The sequence below is a fragment of the Cucurbita pepo genome, chromosome 2, assembly GCF_057944985.1.
Source record: "Cucurbita pepo subsp. pepo isolate OVF chromosome 2, ASM5794498v1, whole genome shotgun sequence".
NCBI lineage: Eukaryota > Viridiplantae > Streptophyta > Magnoliopsida > Cucurbitales > Cucurbitaceae > Cucurbita > Cucurbita pepo.
The window spans coordinates 6527614-6543228 of record NC_141799.1 but is presented as its reverse complement, the minus strand read 5'-3'; the positions used below and the strand labels follow the sequence as shown (position 1 = coordinate 6543228).

Below are 15615 nucleotides of genomic sequence, written 5' to 3'. Positions count from 1 at the left end.
CCAATGTGGGACATCACAATCCGTCCAAAGAGGACAATATCTGCTAGCGGTGGATCTGGGTCATCACAAATGGTATCAGAGCCAGAACCAGACGATGTGCCAGCCTTCTCGCTGTTCCCTAAAAGGGGGTAGACATGAGGCGGTGTGCCAGTAAGGATGCTGGGCCCCAAAGGGGGGTGGGTTTGAGGGCGATCCCACATCGATTGGATAAAGGAACGAGTGCCAGCGAGGATGCTGGGCCCCGAAGGGGGGGTGGATTGTGATGTCCCACATTGGTTGGGGAGGAGAACAAATCACCCTTTATAAGGGTGTGGAAACCTTCCCCTAGTAGACGCATTTTAAAGCCTTGAGGGGAAGCAGGATAATCATCTAGAGCATGTTATACATTATCTAAACATTGGTACAAGTTTATTATGGAGGTATTCTGTTAACATTCATGCAGACAAACAAGCTCAACGAGGAGATAACACCAATCAATTTTCTAAAGCACATATCATAATAGTCCGTCCTAATTTCTAACACAATGGAAAGCATTTCTAAAACAACATTTATCATAAATCTCATCACAGGGGCATTTTAGTAATTTCTTACATCTTTCGTAGCTTACTCATCTATATTGTCCCACTCATATTCCAATCATGCATATTCTCTTTTTAATTTTGAATAAAACATAAAACAACCTCCTTTTTGGAATCTTATCCTAGGGGCATAATGGTAATTTTTCACATTATAAATACAATGTATTTATAATAAAAAATTGTCCTTATGCAGTCCTAAACATGTTTATTCTACCCACTCAGGGTAAGGGACGCCCGCATACTAGCATTACTTGTCTAAAGTCTACGTGACTATTCAACTCACGCGACGTGTATATTAATTTGGCAATTCAACTCATGCGGCGTGCATTCGATCCTCGACTGCGTAAGAATTCTCATGATTTATGACATCGAGACACGTGACGCACACAAACTAGCACATTGCAATTCAGGTCGTGTCAGGTTGGCGGATCGAGTCGCACCTTGGTTCACAAGCTAAACCATAGCCAGTTCACGGGTGCAGGTTGGATCCAAGCAATGCATAACCACCAAATGTCAGAAGCGTTGCACTAACTGCTACAACACAACACGTGTCAAGCGCTACGCCTACAACATTCCACCTCTCGATACCTGACATAAGATTCCATTGAGTTTTCAATTCTTTTCTATTTATTTTGGATTTTCATAACTTCTCATACAAAATTCAAATCGACTTGATTCTTTCACCAAAATTATAGAGTTTTTATCCACCTTTACAAAAATATTTTTCTAATTTATAATCAACCACCGAATAAACAAAAGCACATCCAAAGTCGGTGCAAAGCTATAAACCTCACTGTTCTTAACGCACGTCGACACTTCCAATTCGATTTAACTCCAGCAACATTTCCTTCAACAACAACTTACTAAAATTTATAATTAATAAGTTATAAAGAAAAATAAACATTTAGTTCTAATAATTTCGAATTCAAAAATAAAGTTAGAGATAATGTGTTTTAGCCTAAAAAGAATAATTAAGAGTTGAGGGCATTACAAAGTTACGATGACTTGACGTTGACCATGTCGCATCTTTTCGGAGACTACAGGAACTGACATGCTTCCCTTAATATCTTGTTTTTTTTTTTTTTTCTTTTTTGGATTTTTCAGACAAGGTTGTGAAATGACGGAATTACCCTCAGAAGCCTAAGTTGTCTTTTTAGTAGGTGACCGACCAGACCGTAGGTTTGGTTCAATCATGGGATTTAAAGGTGTGGGAGTGGTGGGGTTTAGCGGTAGGAATAGGACCCGTGATTTTGAGACACAGATTCTCCCTTTGTCTCTTTACTCCATTTTCGAGGGGAAAAGATAATATTGAAACTCATGTTTTTTCTTTTTTTATTTATTTATTTATATATATTAATCAAATTAAATTCATTTTCATTTCTAAAAAAATGGTTATAAAATAAGAAAAATATAAAATTATTTATTATCATGTTACCTAATAGGTACTTTTTCTCACTTTACGAGCCAAGGGCCCATGTGGGTCTATGTTATCTTAACTTTAGTATCAATTGTGAACTTTAGTATCAATTGTGTTGAAACTTTAATGCGTTAATCTATGGTCCAATCCAGTTGAAATTTTGACCGTGTTTATTGGTGTGAGAGTTTTAAATACCAATGATGAGATGTTTATTTTTTTTTTATTTTTTTTCGACGGTCGGTAGTTGAGTGCTACTTTTAAATGAGGCTTTCCATTTTTCTTTGGTGATAATTTCGTAAAGTGTACTTAGATAGTTATGTTGAGATATCTATTATGTTCTTGGAGCAAGGTTTCATGTTTCTTTATACATTTTTTTCAAGGGGAATCAATATTTCTTTGGCAACTCGATAGAGACCACCTTAGCTCATGATTTCTTCACCACCTTGGATTACGATTTTTTCATGACATCTTTTACTCACGGATGAAGAATTTGGAGTTTCCTTCAATTACCCTCGTACTTGACCTCTTTAGTTTTCATGGTTTGCATGAAAAATACTTCTTATCATCTCAGGAAGCGTTTGGCATAGGTAGAAAGAAAATTTGCTTCTAGCCTCCGATTGCATTTTGAGTTTTGATGTCTTGACTATCAATGGAGGTGGAATACATTTAGAACACTTCGAAGCTCTTGAATCCTTCAAGAAACTTGTTGAAAAACTCATTTTGAAGGCGTAGGAATTGGTTTGAGAAAAAATTGTATACCGTAACTCTCGAATTCAGAAGAAATATGAGGAAAGAATACCCAAAATCTAAAGGCTTGTTTCTCGAGCTATAGGAATTCTCATCATTTGATTCTTGTACCAAATCATTGCCTACAACTTTTTTATTTTTTGATGAAGCTTGTACCGCCTTTAATCATTCAAGGACGTGTTGAAATTTAATTTGAAGTTTCTAGATAGACCGTTGAAAATATATACTCTGATGAGGGTTCTACCAATCTTGGTTTGAATATCACCCGTTCAATTTAACATACTCAAATTTCAGCTCTATCCAACGATTGAAGTTTAAGATGTGAACAATTTTGTGCAGTTAAACCCTCCATAAGACCCATATTCTGGCTTTTATCTAGAGAATATCCAACAACCGATTCCATTAAGTGAATAATGGACTGAGGTCCTAAAAACAACAAAGCTTTTGAATAAAAATGAGTAATCAAATGAAATAAAGCAACTCAATACCCTATACCCAAAGTTAACATCATAAAACCCAATTTAGACATTGTAGAATAAGCTACACTTCCCTAAATATCTTTTTGAGCAAGAGCTAAAGTAGCTCCAAATAGTCGTGCTATTATACCTATAAAAGCTATTAGATTCATGATGTAAGGTATTACTACGAAAAGCAGAAGAAGCCGAGCGACAAGAAAAATTCTCACTGCTACCATCGTAGTAGCATGTATGAGAGCCGAAATCAGGGTAGGACCCTCCATAGGTCAGTTTTTTTTTTTTTTTTTTTTTTTTTTTTTTTTTTTTTTTATGTTTTTAAATTATTTTTTTTTTCATCTTGAAATTTCTTCTCCATAACAAATAAGAAATCAGGTCTTTTTTTTTTCAAATGACTCGACTCCCTATAATTCTTTGATAGAGAACTGAAAAATTCTTCCCGAGGCCCCTTAACGTTTCTTGGGTCTCTTAATTCTTTCCTTAGTTCCTTTAAAGTTTGTCCTTCTTTGGCTTGTTCTTATAATTGTCCTTTCGTCCTTTAGTTCTTAACTTATGTTTTGAGGTCATGTATTTATTTTGACATTTGTTCATCTTGACAAAATTCTCAACGTCTTTTGTGGGGAAGGCAAGTCTTCCTTGTATTACCTTACATCTTAAGACTTATCTTCGTCCTTATGCTCAATAAGCCTCGACATAATCAACTTTGTTCTTTCAAGGTTGTATCTTAGAGGTCCTTTTTGTTCCTTATCGTACGAGACATATTGGTGGATTCTTAGGGTCTTAAGTCATTTCTTTGCCTTTCAATGTCTTCCTTAATCCATGCAAGTACTCTCGAGAGGTTTATAACCTTAATTATTTTCTCGTGAAACTTTAGGTTTAGGGTAATTACTTGTCATTGAGTTGTTAAGGTTACCTGGAGTCTTTAACTTATAAGTAACCCTAAAGGTGTAAGTAACTTATAAGCCTTAAAGGTGTACATACCTGATTGCGGCATAGCGTTTCTTGAGCGGGACTAAGTAAAACTTTTGCTCTCATACCATTTTAGTCAAGACCCAATTTTAAGAAGTCGGGACTAACTAAAAACTTGAAAACATAAAAGGAGGACAGTAAAATACAATAAAAAAATTTTGCGTTAAAAAAAGATAAATATAAATTTATTTACAAATCTAAAATAAAGTTTAATAGCTTGAATACGGTGGGCTCTGCAAACAAAATAATGTAAAACATTAAACTGTGGCTCTATATAGCACCTACTCCAGATCTGCTTCCATTCTGGATCAGTTTCTTTTTTATAACCTATCAAACATGGAAAATATAGAGTGAGTACAAAAACTTAGTAAGTAGTCTATTTGAGGTTCTCAGTCGTATCTATAGTGGATGTTAGGGCAGCACACTCATTTCTTGTCATGTTCTTGATCTTAGGTTCTTAGGCTTTGTTCTTGAGCTATAAGTTCTTGCATAGTTCTATTGAGAGGACCTTGGTCTTTAATTTTGAGTTTTTAACCGAGTGTCCCATATTGGTTAGGGAGGAGAATAAAACACCATTTATAAGGGTGTGGAAACCTTCCCCTAGCAAACGCGTTTTAAAGCCTTGAGGGGAAGCTCGAGAAGGAAAGCTCAAAAAAGACAATATTTGCTAACGATAGATCTGGGTAGTTATAGTTTTTCTGCATCAACACACAACCCAGTCCCTTATCCAACATCCCTAGAATTCACAATTGTACTCTTAGCACCAACAATACTTTTCTCAAGCAATTCTTATGATTTGCGTCTGTAAGGACCCGAGAAAGAAAGAAAGAAAGAAAGAAAGAAAGAAAGAAAGAAAGAAAGAAAGAAAGAAAGAAAGATAAATATATATATATATATATATATATAATAATAATAATAATAATAATAATAAATAAATAAAGGAAAACGACAAAAAAAAAAAAAAAAAAAAAAAAAAAACTCAGTCGCCGGAAAACCCGCGAGTTTTCCGGCGACCGCCGAGTTTCGCGGAACCCACGCGAAACGACGGCCACAGCACGCTCACCCTCAACCCACGACACCCAGCATCTTCAGAACATCTGCAAAGGGAGAAAAGAGAGAAAATTTCGAGAGAGAGAGAGAGATTTCGGACAAACGTCGGCGAGTGTCCAGTTTCTTCGACGAGCCCTCAAACTACCCTCAAACCGACACCAAACGACCTGTTACCACCATAAGAGGGATCCCTAACGAAAGCACAATAACTCAGGGTGCGTTTTGTGTTATTTCGTAAGTGTCGTCGTCGGTAACCGAGGTCGGAAAATTAGGTTTCTTAATCGATTATTAGATCTGTGGCTTTTAGGAGCTTTTAGGCCGCAAAACTCCCAGAAAGGAAAGAAGGATGACGAACAAAGAGGAAAAGGGAAGGAAGAGGACCGAAATCGGCAACGGAAACGCCGCGGGAAGGAGAGAGAAAGCTCGCTGGGAAATCGGCCGAAGTCGGGTAAGGTAGACGAGATCCACGGATCCGGGTCAACCCGAACCCAGAACCCGGGAGAGCCAGCCCGTTCCTCCCTTGGCCTCTACCTTCGGCCCAGCCCAAACCTCAAACCGGCCCAGAAGCTACGGTTCAGTTGAACCAACCCAGACTAGACCCACGGTCCAATTGAGCCGGCCTGCAAACCAAACACTTGCTGCCCAGCCCAGTAAGCCGAGGCCCAACGATTAGTCTTGGCCCAGTAGCCTTCCACAGCCCGCGACCCGAACCACGACCCGAACCGGACTGCGACCCGCGCTTCGACCCGACACTACCGCCCGACGTGGCTTTCTCTGCTGCTGCCACGTGTCACACAGCGGCGCGGGCAGTCCCTCGGCTCGGCTCGGGCTCCCTCCAGTGACGCTCCGGCGGCTCCTCCAGCGGCTGTTCGACTCGGCTCACCTGTTTTCAGCCTGGTTTCCACTGTTTTGACCCTCCCGGATCTGTTTTCAGCCCCGATTAAGGTATCTGAGGCCGTTTTAGAGCTGTATTTCACATTTATTAAATTATAGGTAAATTAATTGTGAAATACTAACGGAAAGTGGTGAACGGTGTGATAGGAAACAAACCCCGGCGACGTAGGAAGCAGCTCTCACGGAACGGGAGCTTACGTTTAGCTATTTAGGGAGTACTTCGGCCAAGGCCAACCAAGTAAGTGGCCTTACTATAGGATAGACTAAATAAATTATATGATGCTTGATGATATGTGCCAGTATATACATATTTTGTTGAGTGACGCTTGATATGTTTGACGCACGTTGTGGCATTATGATGAGCATGATGATTGCATGATTTTTACCTTAATATGATGATGTTTTCCATATTGAGCATGCTAGATGATGATGAGTGCCATATTGCATCATGTCGTTAGATCGACGTAGGACACAACCCTAAGAGCATGAAAATGATATTAATATAAATATCCACGAGTATGCGTTACCTAGAGTAACAAAGAGATGAGACTAGAAGGTTGTGTCAGAAGAGACATTACGATGGATTTAGAGGGACCTCATGCATTTTGTATGTTCATAAGCATAGGGCTACTTCCCCTAGAGATGATGAGTGCGGACGCGCACCTTATGATGAGCGCGAATGCGCACAGGTGCGAAAGCACACAGATGAGGGTGTTCATGAGGCGCAAGACACAATGGGGTTCCGCTGACCTCCGGACGTCGCTACAGATTAGCTTGACCAGAGGGTCCAGGGGGTGTGCGAGCGCCCTGGGGACTCACACTCGCACGTGTGAGTCGTGTGTAGGGAAGTACTACACATCCAATTTGTCCGAGATTGGAGGCCACCCATAAGATGATTAGAGATAGGTCCCTATTCATGATTGCATGTGTTTGCATTAGCATGACCCCTATAGTGGGGTCACTTACTGAGTATTTCTTCGAAATACTCAGGCCGTGTGCCATATTGTTTTTCAGGTAAAGGCAAGGCTCCCATGTACGGTTGACGGTGGCATCGTGATCAGAGACTGTGGCGCGTGCATAGGATAGTTGCATATTTAATTCCTAGTCTTGGTTAGGATAGGGCGTTTGCATTTCATTCATTTATATTAATTAATTTGTAATCGTTTTATTTTATCTTTTTGAACTCCAGCACGATGTTTAAAACACGTAAGTCTGGCAGTGTTTTCCAATGTTTTAATGTAGTCTGAAGTTTTAAATTTTTCCGCTAATAAATATGAGCATGCTTAGATTTTTATTCTGCATTAGAGATGAGCATGAGACGTTAGTGGCGACTCTAGATATGTGGAAATTTAGGGTCGTTACAGCGTCCATCTTGGAGTACACAAGTATATCATCAATGAAGATACTGACGAACATATTGAGAAAGTCTTTAAAAACTCAGTTCATTAGTTCCATAAATATTGCAACAAGTAATCTCATAATGACTATAATGGCTTATGAAAACCGTCTTCGACATAACTATGTTACTTGTCGAACTTGTTTGTTAGCCACTAGCACTACTAGTGTAAGGTATATTGAGGTTTTACGCTCGTAGTTCAACCTCACAAAACCAGGTAACCAAATAAAAAGTAGGTATCTGTTATTATGATGTTTAGTCCATCTTTTGTTCGAGGAGTAGTAAAGAGGGCCAACCTAAAGGTTTACTAACATTCAGCTGGCTCATCTGGCCACAACTACCATATGACCTTGAAATCATCCATAACTCATTATTAACCTCACCATAGGTCTCGCCTAAAATTCATTCGAGGTTTGTTTAAACTGGGAAACAACCCAGAATTCTCTACTTTTTTCATGTTTCACCCATCTCTTTTTGCTTTCATGCAGATCGTTCTAGGCCGTGAGTGAATTTTATTTCTTCATGAAACTTTTAGATTTCATTTCCATGAAGAAGTTAGCACCAACTTCATCAATTTTGGCCAACCAACTCAAAAGTTATGGTCAATGGCAAGTGGTTGGTCCATCACTTTTTTTTCCAGAATTCGTGTATTGTTGGTGACAAACAAGTTCTTTAAATTGGAGTGTGAGCTTGATGGAGGCCATTTCAACTCTGGATTTCTTCTCCAAAATTGTTCACCTATATTCTTTCAAACTACGGATTTAAGATTTACTATAAAGTAATAAATTGAAGTTCAAACTAATCATGAAACTTGATGATTTAGAACGGTCGACTAGTTCAAATTGAGGTTCATTCTCTCCAACTCTGATACCTTACCGAAATTTGAACTAGCCGAACATTTTAAGATTAGATTCCTGCACTCGTATTCAAAATTCAGGGAGAATTTTAAACTTTTAAAAGTTTCAGGGTTTATGGATTTTCTTACCCATGAGGAATTTTAATTTTAATTGAGTTTTTATGCTAGGTTAGGGTGTCTGTTGTCACGGTCATGGTCGTCTAAGGCATGTTGCCTATGGCCGCATGCCCATAACAAGCCAAACCCTTTGTGTCTTTTCATGTCGTAGTGTTTACTTTTGTATTTTTAAGAAAGTTGGAAAAATCATGCGTAGGCCTGCTAGACATAAAATGCCTCATAATGTACTATTGGGGATATGACTAGTTGTCAACTCCTCCCTACCCGATAGTTATATGCTTTGTTTTTGCCTTTTGCTTACATTCCCATATAATACCAATTCAATTTCTCAAATCTTGCTTTCAAACTCTCTTTCGAAATCTCTCGGCTCCCATTTTTTAAAACTTTCTTCTTGAACCGGGGCAAGAGGTTCGAGCATACATTGTTTAGCCTTAGGCGATGCAAGAACGAATAGGCTTAACTCACTTGAGGCTGAGAAGTGAGTGCCGCACAATCGCACGTTCGCTGCCATCAAAATGCGATTGTGACAGCTGTTTCCTGTGCATTCAACCCGACCATCCGAAAATTCGGACCAACCCAACCCAAACTATATAAGAATTGGGTTGGGTTCATTTTTCTAAACCCGAACTGAATCGGTTCGGTTTCGAGTTCATGAAACAAAACCATTAAATTGATTCGAGTCAAATAAAAATGTATAAATTATATTAAGAAAGTTACTCGTATTAATGGGTTTGCCAAAGGTGTACTTGATTATTGGTATGAAATTATAGAAATGAAAAACAAGACATTCGAGGAGAATTATTGAAAAAAAGATTAGAATGAATTGTTTTGAAGTACTAAAAAATTAAATTAGAAAATTTTAAACAACCGACTTGCTGATGTATGTTCTGTATTCATGACAATTGCCATTTTCTGCAAAAGCAAGGAGGGTTCTGCCATGGCAGAGAACTTTTAGACCTATTCAAGTTGCAGTACAAACCAGCCAACTGATAGAGCGTACCCTCCACTGTGGACTCCAAATTTTCCCCTCGGCTCTTCGGTTTCTGGAGGAAGAGAGGGTAATGAGTTTCGCGTTTTCTGTCATTTCTCTCCTTTCTAATTCTGTTCAATCAATCGTTTCTTGATTTTTGCGATGCATTGTCCGCAGCTCCCTGCATACGCGTTTGTAGCGGCGAATATTGTTGGTCTTCTCATTGCTTCACTGTTCTGATGTTGAAATGGTGAGATCTTTTGGATTCTTTGTTCTTTTTCCCTTTCCTGTTCGTTCGAGCGCATGTCTTTGTTTCCTTTGGCTGGCTTACAATTGGGGGTTTCGTTAGAGCAATGGGCATGTTGGGCCACATAAGAAAGGATTGCGATTGCTTCAACCAATACCACATTTTATTTTTTATTTTTTGGAGAATTACAACATTGAACCTATTGAGAAGGTTTTGGGTGCCATAACCATTGAACTATGCTGAAGTTGAGACAATATGTTCCATGTTGATATTTATGTACATGATGTTGTTGTTGTTATGATTTCGTAGATGAAGGGTTTAAGCTTCATCTCCTTTTTCTCTGGTTTTTGACAATGCAACGTCAACAAGTTTGTTTCTTAATCTCTTCGTTGTTTGACTGTTCTGAAACAACAGAACTATGCTTACAATTTTGCAAATGGGAGTGGGAAAGGCCGAGATACTTTTATGATGCTTATTTTATTATTTTTCTGATAAGAAACAGAGACGTATATTCCTCAGAAGAACCAACAAAATAGCCCAAGGGCAGGGTATAGAGATAACTCCTCCCCACAAAACTTACGAAGGAGAGCCTTCCAATTGTTTATAATCATTAGAAGGTTGTAATTACAAAATAATTTAGTATAATATGTACCACCAAGAGGCATTGTGTTGCCCAAAAGCTAAAGGGACTTGAAAGAAGAAAATCTATATTCAAATATGTGCTATTCCTTTCCTTCCAAAGGCCCCAAAGGAAGGAGGGTGTAACACATCTCCAAAGGACTTTTCCATTACTGCCAATAAAACCTACCAACCAGTCATCAATCTTCGTAAGGAAACGAAGATCCACCCCAAACTCATTGCAAATAGTCTGCCATCCTTTCGTTGCAAAAGGACAATGAAGAAACAGATGGTGTAAAGATTCCTCCTTATGAAGAGAGCCAGTCCAAAGACCACCATAATTTGTAGGTAAAGACTTCCACTTCCAAGTAACTAGGTGAGAAGCCGATTTAAGTGTACTGCCATCCCAAACAAAATCTCTGAAATTTCTCTGAGCAATTGATCACTTTGACAGGAGCTCTCATGAAGAGCAAAGAAGTAATACAGAAGGGTATTTAGCACCGCATGAGTGTGAGTAAATGTCTCCTTTAGAAAGAGACACCCTTCTCCACTTATCAACGTTAGTTCTAAACTTCTCTACCAAGAAAAACCCCAAATAATTAAAGGGAAATATTTCCACTTTTCTACCAAAAAAAAAAAAGTAGCTTTTTGAACCACCCTCTCGATGTCCATGTTTATCCCATGTAAGGCCATCTTCAGGACATTTAAACTCAGGCTCGAATGAAGGAGTAACAAGTTGACAATAGTCCACCATGCCATTAAATTATCACCCTCGCGTATATTTGTAGTGCATGACCTCAATTGTGAGGTTCCCAACTACAAAGGTTTTAATCAATCTCTTCTCACGGTGACAATAAATCAATCTACTGAGAGCATCCTCCACAATATTGAATAAAAATGGTGACAGGGGATCTCCATGCCGAAGGTCTTTTCCCTTTACATCTAGGTCGACCATTTTTAAGGATAGAGATATTTTTTTCGAAGAAAGGCATCCCAATATCCACCTTCTCCATCTATGCCAATGCCCTCCAACTCAAGGATGGCATCAAGGAAAGACCAATCCACCTTATCATATGGCTTGCCTAGATCTAGCTTTAACAAGAAGTCTTCTATACCCGATGACCTCCACTCATCCTAAGAATGAAGGATTAATTTGTGCAAGAAATAGCTTTTCTTGTCTGCTAAATTGGTGGGTTTGTAACTCTTGTTCATAACAAATACTGGTGAGGGAGAAAATAGGGTGCCAGTACTTGCGTTTTATTCTGAAGAGCGCTTTCACTTCTGCAGTTTATTTGGTTCTTAGATTGTCAATAATGGCCATTTCTAACACTGCAGGTTGATATTTGTCAGAAATGTGGAGACAGAGGCTTTGTTGAGGCTTTAAATTATTGTAAAAAATGCCAGACTTACCCTATCCATCGGTATGCATTACTGACCATTGGTTATGTAAAATTTTCATTTATATCAAATCTTAATTATCATTGGTTTTCTATAATTGTTAAATGTATCAAATTGTCGAATCTTTTATACTCTTGTAATGGAGCCACAGACGTGACACTTGCACCAACTCGTGTTTTATAGGCATGAAATAACATTGTAAACATATTATTTTTTTAAATGTAATTGCAATAAATGGAGGGGCGTGTACGTTATAGTTTTTTTTCTTGATTATTTTTTATATTAAACAGAATAATAATTGGGAAAAGGCCTTTTTCAATGACAAGATAAAGTTTAGCTAAATGCACTAAAAGGTACATGATGAGATATAAATAGATTTTTACTTGGAGACTACTTGGTCTCCCCCTCTTTGGAAGCTTTTTCCTTGGCCACCAACTGATATAGGTGGCTAACTCCACCAAGTCTAGTCAACAATAGTCATTCAAGTTGATTTAAAAACACAACTCAGGTATTATAGTTGTTTGGAGAAATTAAATTTCTTATTTCTTAAAAAATCTAATAATAGTTAAATATATTATAAGAGAAGTTTCAACTAATGAAACTAATTATAAAAGGAAAGGATAAAGAAGGTGAAAGAATCTAAAGATGGTTAAATTTCTTACTTTGTGCGCTTGACCTCACAAGGTGAGAGCGTCAAGTAGCTTGTATCCATCATTTCAGGATAAAAAGGCACTTAGTATTATCAAGCTGGTTATCTTGCTTTATTGTAGTTAATTTCGTTGGAAAGAAATATGTCTCCCAAATTTAAATAGGTCATGCGTATAGTGAGAAATCGTCACATTGTGACTCCTTTCATCAGGTTTTGCTTTTTCTGTAATTACCCTTTATGTTTGATTAGTGAGCGTTGGGGCTGGCTTTTGAAATTTTTATCTTTTCTCTCTGTATTGGTTTTTTCAATCTTTTGTTGGCCTTGCTTTCTTCTTTCTTTCATCTTAACAAAAGCTAATATTTTAAATATAAATTAAAAAGAGAGAGATTGAGCCATTGAGACTTCTTGTGCAGAGATGTGCCCAAAACAGCCTTCGTGTTTGTTATCCATTAGTTGATATGCAAAAGATTGCTTTCTTGTGGTTCGTTCAAATTTGGGCCCCCCTTTTTAATAGAAGATTGTAAAAGGGCGGAAATCTACAATGTCAATGGAGTAATTTCCTTTGCTTCGATGCTAATTACGTGCTTGGCTGAATGCTTGATTTGATCGCATTTCACTATTGATTTTATTAAGGAAATAGATATCTATTTTATTTAGTACCTTCAACCTTGGTCATTTTATTGTGCAGCTATTGCTTAGATGCATTGCCAAAAACTTTTGATGAGTATGTTACTTGGTTTTGTGAAGATTGTGAGGCAATTATGATGCCAGCAGTAAAATCTGATGTCAAGTTAAAAAAGAAAAAGTGTGTCGAACAATCAAAGAAAAATGATACAACACCTGAGGCACATTGCAGTGAAAAGAAAAATGATACAACACCTGGAGGGCTGGGAGAGCAAGTTCGAGAAGGTGGGGCCAATCATGGTGAAGTCACAACATCATCTGATGCATCCAACTTTTTAGGGCACAACTGTTATGTTGCACGGCCTATAGTAGATCCCATTTGGAGGTAAGAGCCTTTTATTTATGTTTATTTTATATCAAATTTGTAAAATATAGTAAAACTGGTGTTCTGGTGTTCTGGTCATGACAGGGGAACGTTAAAATTTTGGGTCAAAAGTTTTGCCAGAGTTGGTGTACTTGTTGCCCATATGTCTAGCTTAGCATGCTCAAAAGTGTATGAGGAGGCAAAATCGTTACCCGAGTCACTCCCTGTTGAATTACTCTGTAGATGTGAAATATGGCCTAGAGGATTTGAGAAATTAGGGCCAACTGATCTAAGTATTGCTCTTTATTTCTTTCCAGAAGACGAAAGGTAATGGATTCTATGCTTCTACTTCCATTTCTATCTGTCTGTCTCTCTCCTGCTCCTATTTGTGACAATGTCTTCATTTTTGGGTGGTTGCAGAAGCCAAAGGGCATTTGATCTTCTGGTCAATGCAATGATGTGCAAGGACCTAGCCATGAAAGCTGTGCTGAAAAATGCTGAGCTATTAGTTTTTACTTCGTCCATGTTACCAATGCGATACTGGAGTAAGGCCACATGAACTTTTCATAATTTTCAGTTTGTTGGGTCAATCTTGGTAAATTGAAAACTAGGAATGATTGTATCGACTTTGAGGTTTCTTTGCATTGGAGATATATAATTTCTGAGTTTTTCTTGGATACGTAGTATTTTTCCTAGTAGGCACAATTCATTTAACAATGCAATTTCCAGCATCTTGTATGCTATATTTAGAGCACTGAGCAAATTCATGTGCAGGATTTCAAACAAAGTACTATTTGTGGGGCGTGTTCCGGGGAAAGCAAGCTGCACAACCAAGAAATAATGTGGCTTCTGAGAGAAGTTTTACTGAGTCATTACCTTGTATGCAAAGCCCTATAAGTCCTTTAATCAATACCAGTATTCTTCATTCTAGGTCACTTGTTTCTTCTTGCTCTCCTCTGTCATGACTTATTGGTTAAACAAAATCAGTAATCTGGCTTAAGTGGCTGTAGATTCGAACTATGAGACCAACAAAAATACAGTTGTGACCAAAAGGCGATGATGAAGAGGTCAGACATGAGGTTAGGAATGGTGAGAGCTCAAGAGTTCTCTAATGTTCATGCTTGAAACAATTTTGGAGGATCAGTAGATGATGAATCTGTATTGTCTTGTGTTTCTTTACTGATGTAGATGTACATAGTTCCTACCTGATCTCAGCTCTTCTGAGGCCATTTACGCAACTGTCCAAAGGTCTGGTTTTTGTGCTTCAATGCCATATGCCAAGGAGAGAGGAGGCCACATGAAGTTTGGGGGAATGCCACCCTTTACTAGCCTTTTGTAGTTCTTTAACCTTTTGTTGGGAATGGCTTTTGTCTTGTGGCTTTGGTTTACCTATTTGTTGGTGATATGTGTAGTAGATTGGTCCTTGGTTTGTTGGTGATATGTGATAGTAGATTGGTCCTTGGAGCTACTACTGATTTCGGTTTGGGATGATTAGAGCTCCAAAGAAAGGTCAAAGAAGGCAAGGAAGAAAAGACATGATATGCAATGAATTGTTATAAGGGAAAAAATTTTATATGTTTGTCTACGTTAATATTATTTTGTGTCGAACAATCTATAACTTAATATTTGTTGGTCAGGTATGTGAAACTTGGTTTGAGCGGCTTAGCTGATGATTCTAAAGGGAGAGGTTATTGTTCTTTTACACCCAACAACATAAACATGAACAATAAAAGGCACGAAAGCTGGTACGCCCAAAGTTCAATTAAGCAAATTTGTGAGTATGCTATGTGGTTGTGCAACATTGCTTTAGGTCGAATTTTGTGTTATTTAAAGTCATTCAACACCGTTACTAAATCAAATACAAAATGTTTACAAAGCAAGTTTGATGTTCAAATTATTTATAAAAAGGGAATGAGATTGGGATATGAAATAAATAGATTGACAACTCATGGAAATGTAGACAGCATAGACGCTCCGGGTTGACACCCCTTTGTAGTTGTAAAGCTCTTGAGCACTCGCTCATCTTGATCAGTGACATCATTCACCTGGAAAAAAAATGTAAAAGTGGGTGGGTATAAAACTATCTCAGTAAGCAACTTATAACTTATAAGCTCTCGTTGCATTTTTAACATAATATGCAACTATGGTTTTTCTCCAAACTCTGGGTAGTTTTGGTCTAATCTCTTCTACTACCTGAGCAACTGGGGAGGCCTCGAAGTACCAAGCAAATATATGGTCTAAATCTCAC

At 38.1% G+C, this 15615-nt stretch overlaps 1 protein-coding gene across 11 annotated transcripts; it reads left to right on the top strand.

Annotated features, from left to right (window-relative positions):
• Positions 1-3462: 3462 nt before the first annotated feature.
• Positions 3463-14978, top strand: LOC111788056 (PHD finger-containing protein 1). 11 transcript variants are annotated; one of them, XM_023668203.2, is made up of 9 exons: positions 9355-9555; positions 9645-9717; positions 11668-11753; positions 13068-13388; positions 13473-13694; positions 13788-13912; positions 14142-14246; positions 14378-14446; positions 14556-14978. In XM_023668203.2, exons 2-8 carry the CDS (start codon positions 9715-9717, stop codon positions 14425-14427), a joined length of 912 nt encoding a protein of 303 aa, XP_023523971.1. In that variant the 5' UTR covers positions 9355-9555; positions 9645-9714; the 3' UTR covers positions 14428-14446; positions 14556-14978. The 11 variants fall into 11 exon arrangements, 7 of the variants coding, with proteins under 7 accessions (XP_086977088.1, XP_023523971.1, XP_023523970.1 ...); XM_023668202.2 differs by having other exon boundaries at positions 14378-14456; XR_002814091.2 differs by having other exon boundaries at positions 9356-9555; positions 14142-14298.
• The last annotated feature ends 637 nt before the right edge of the window (positions 14979-15615 follow it).

What these genes read in the sequence shown, in the direction of transcription:
- LOC111788056 (XM_087120962.1), top strand. An exon ending in ATAGTAGATCCCATTTGGAG is followed by an intron (nt 13,389 to 13,472) that starts GTAAGAGCCTTT and finishes TGGTCATGACAG; the next exon opens with GGGAACGTTAAAATTTTGGG. An exon ending in TTCTTTCCAGAAGACGAAAG is followed by an intron (nt 13,695 to 13,787) that starts GTAATGGATTCT and finishes GGGTGGTTGCAG; the next exon opens with AAGCCAAAGGGCATTTGATC.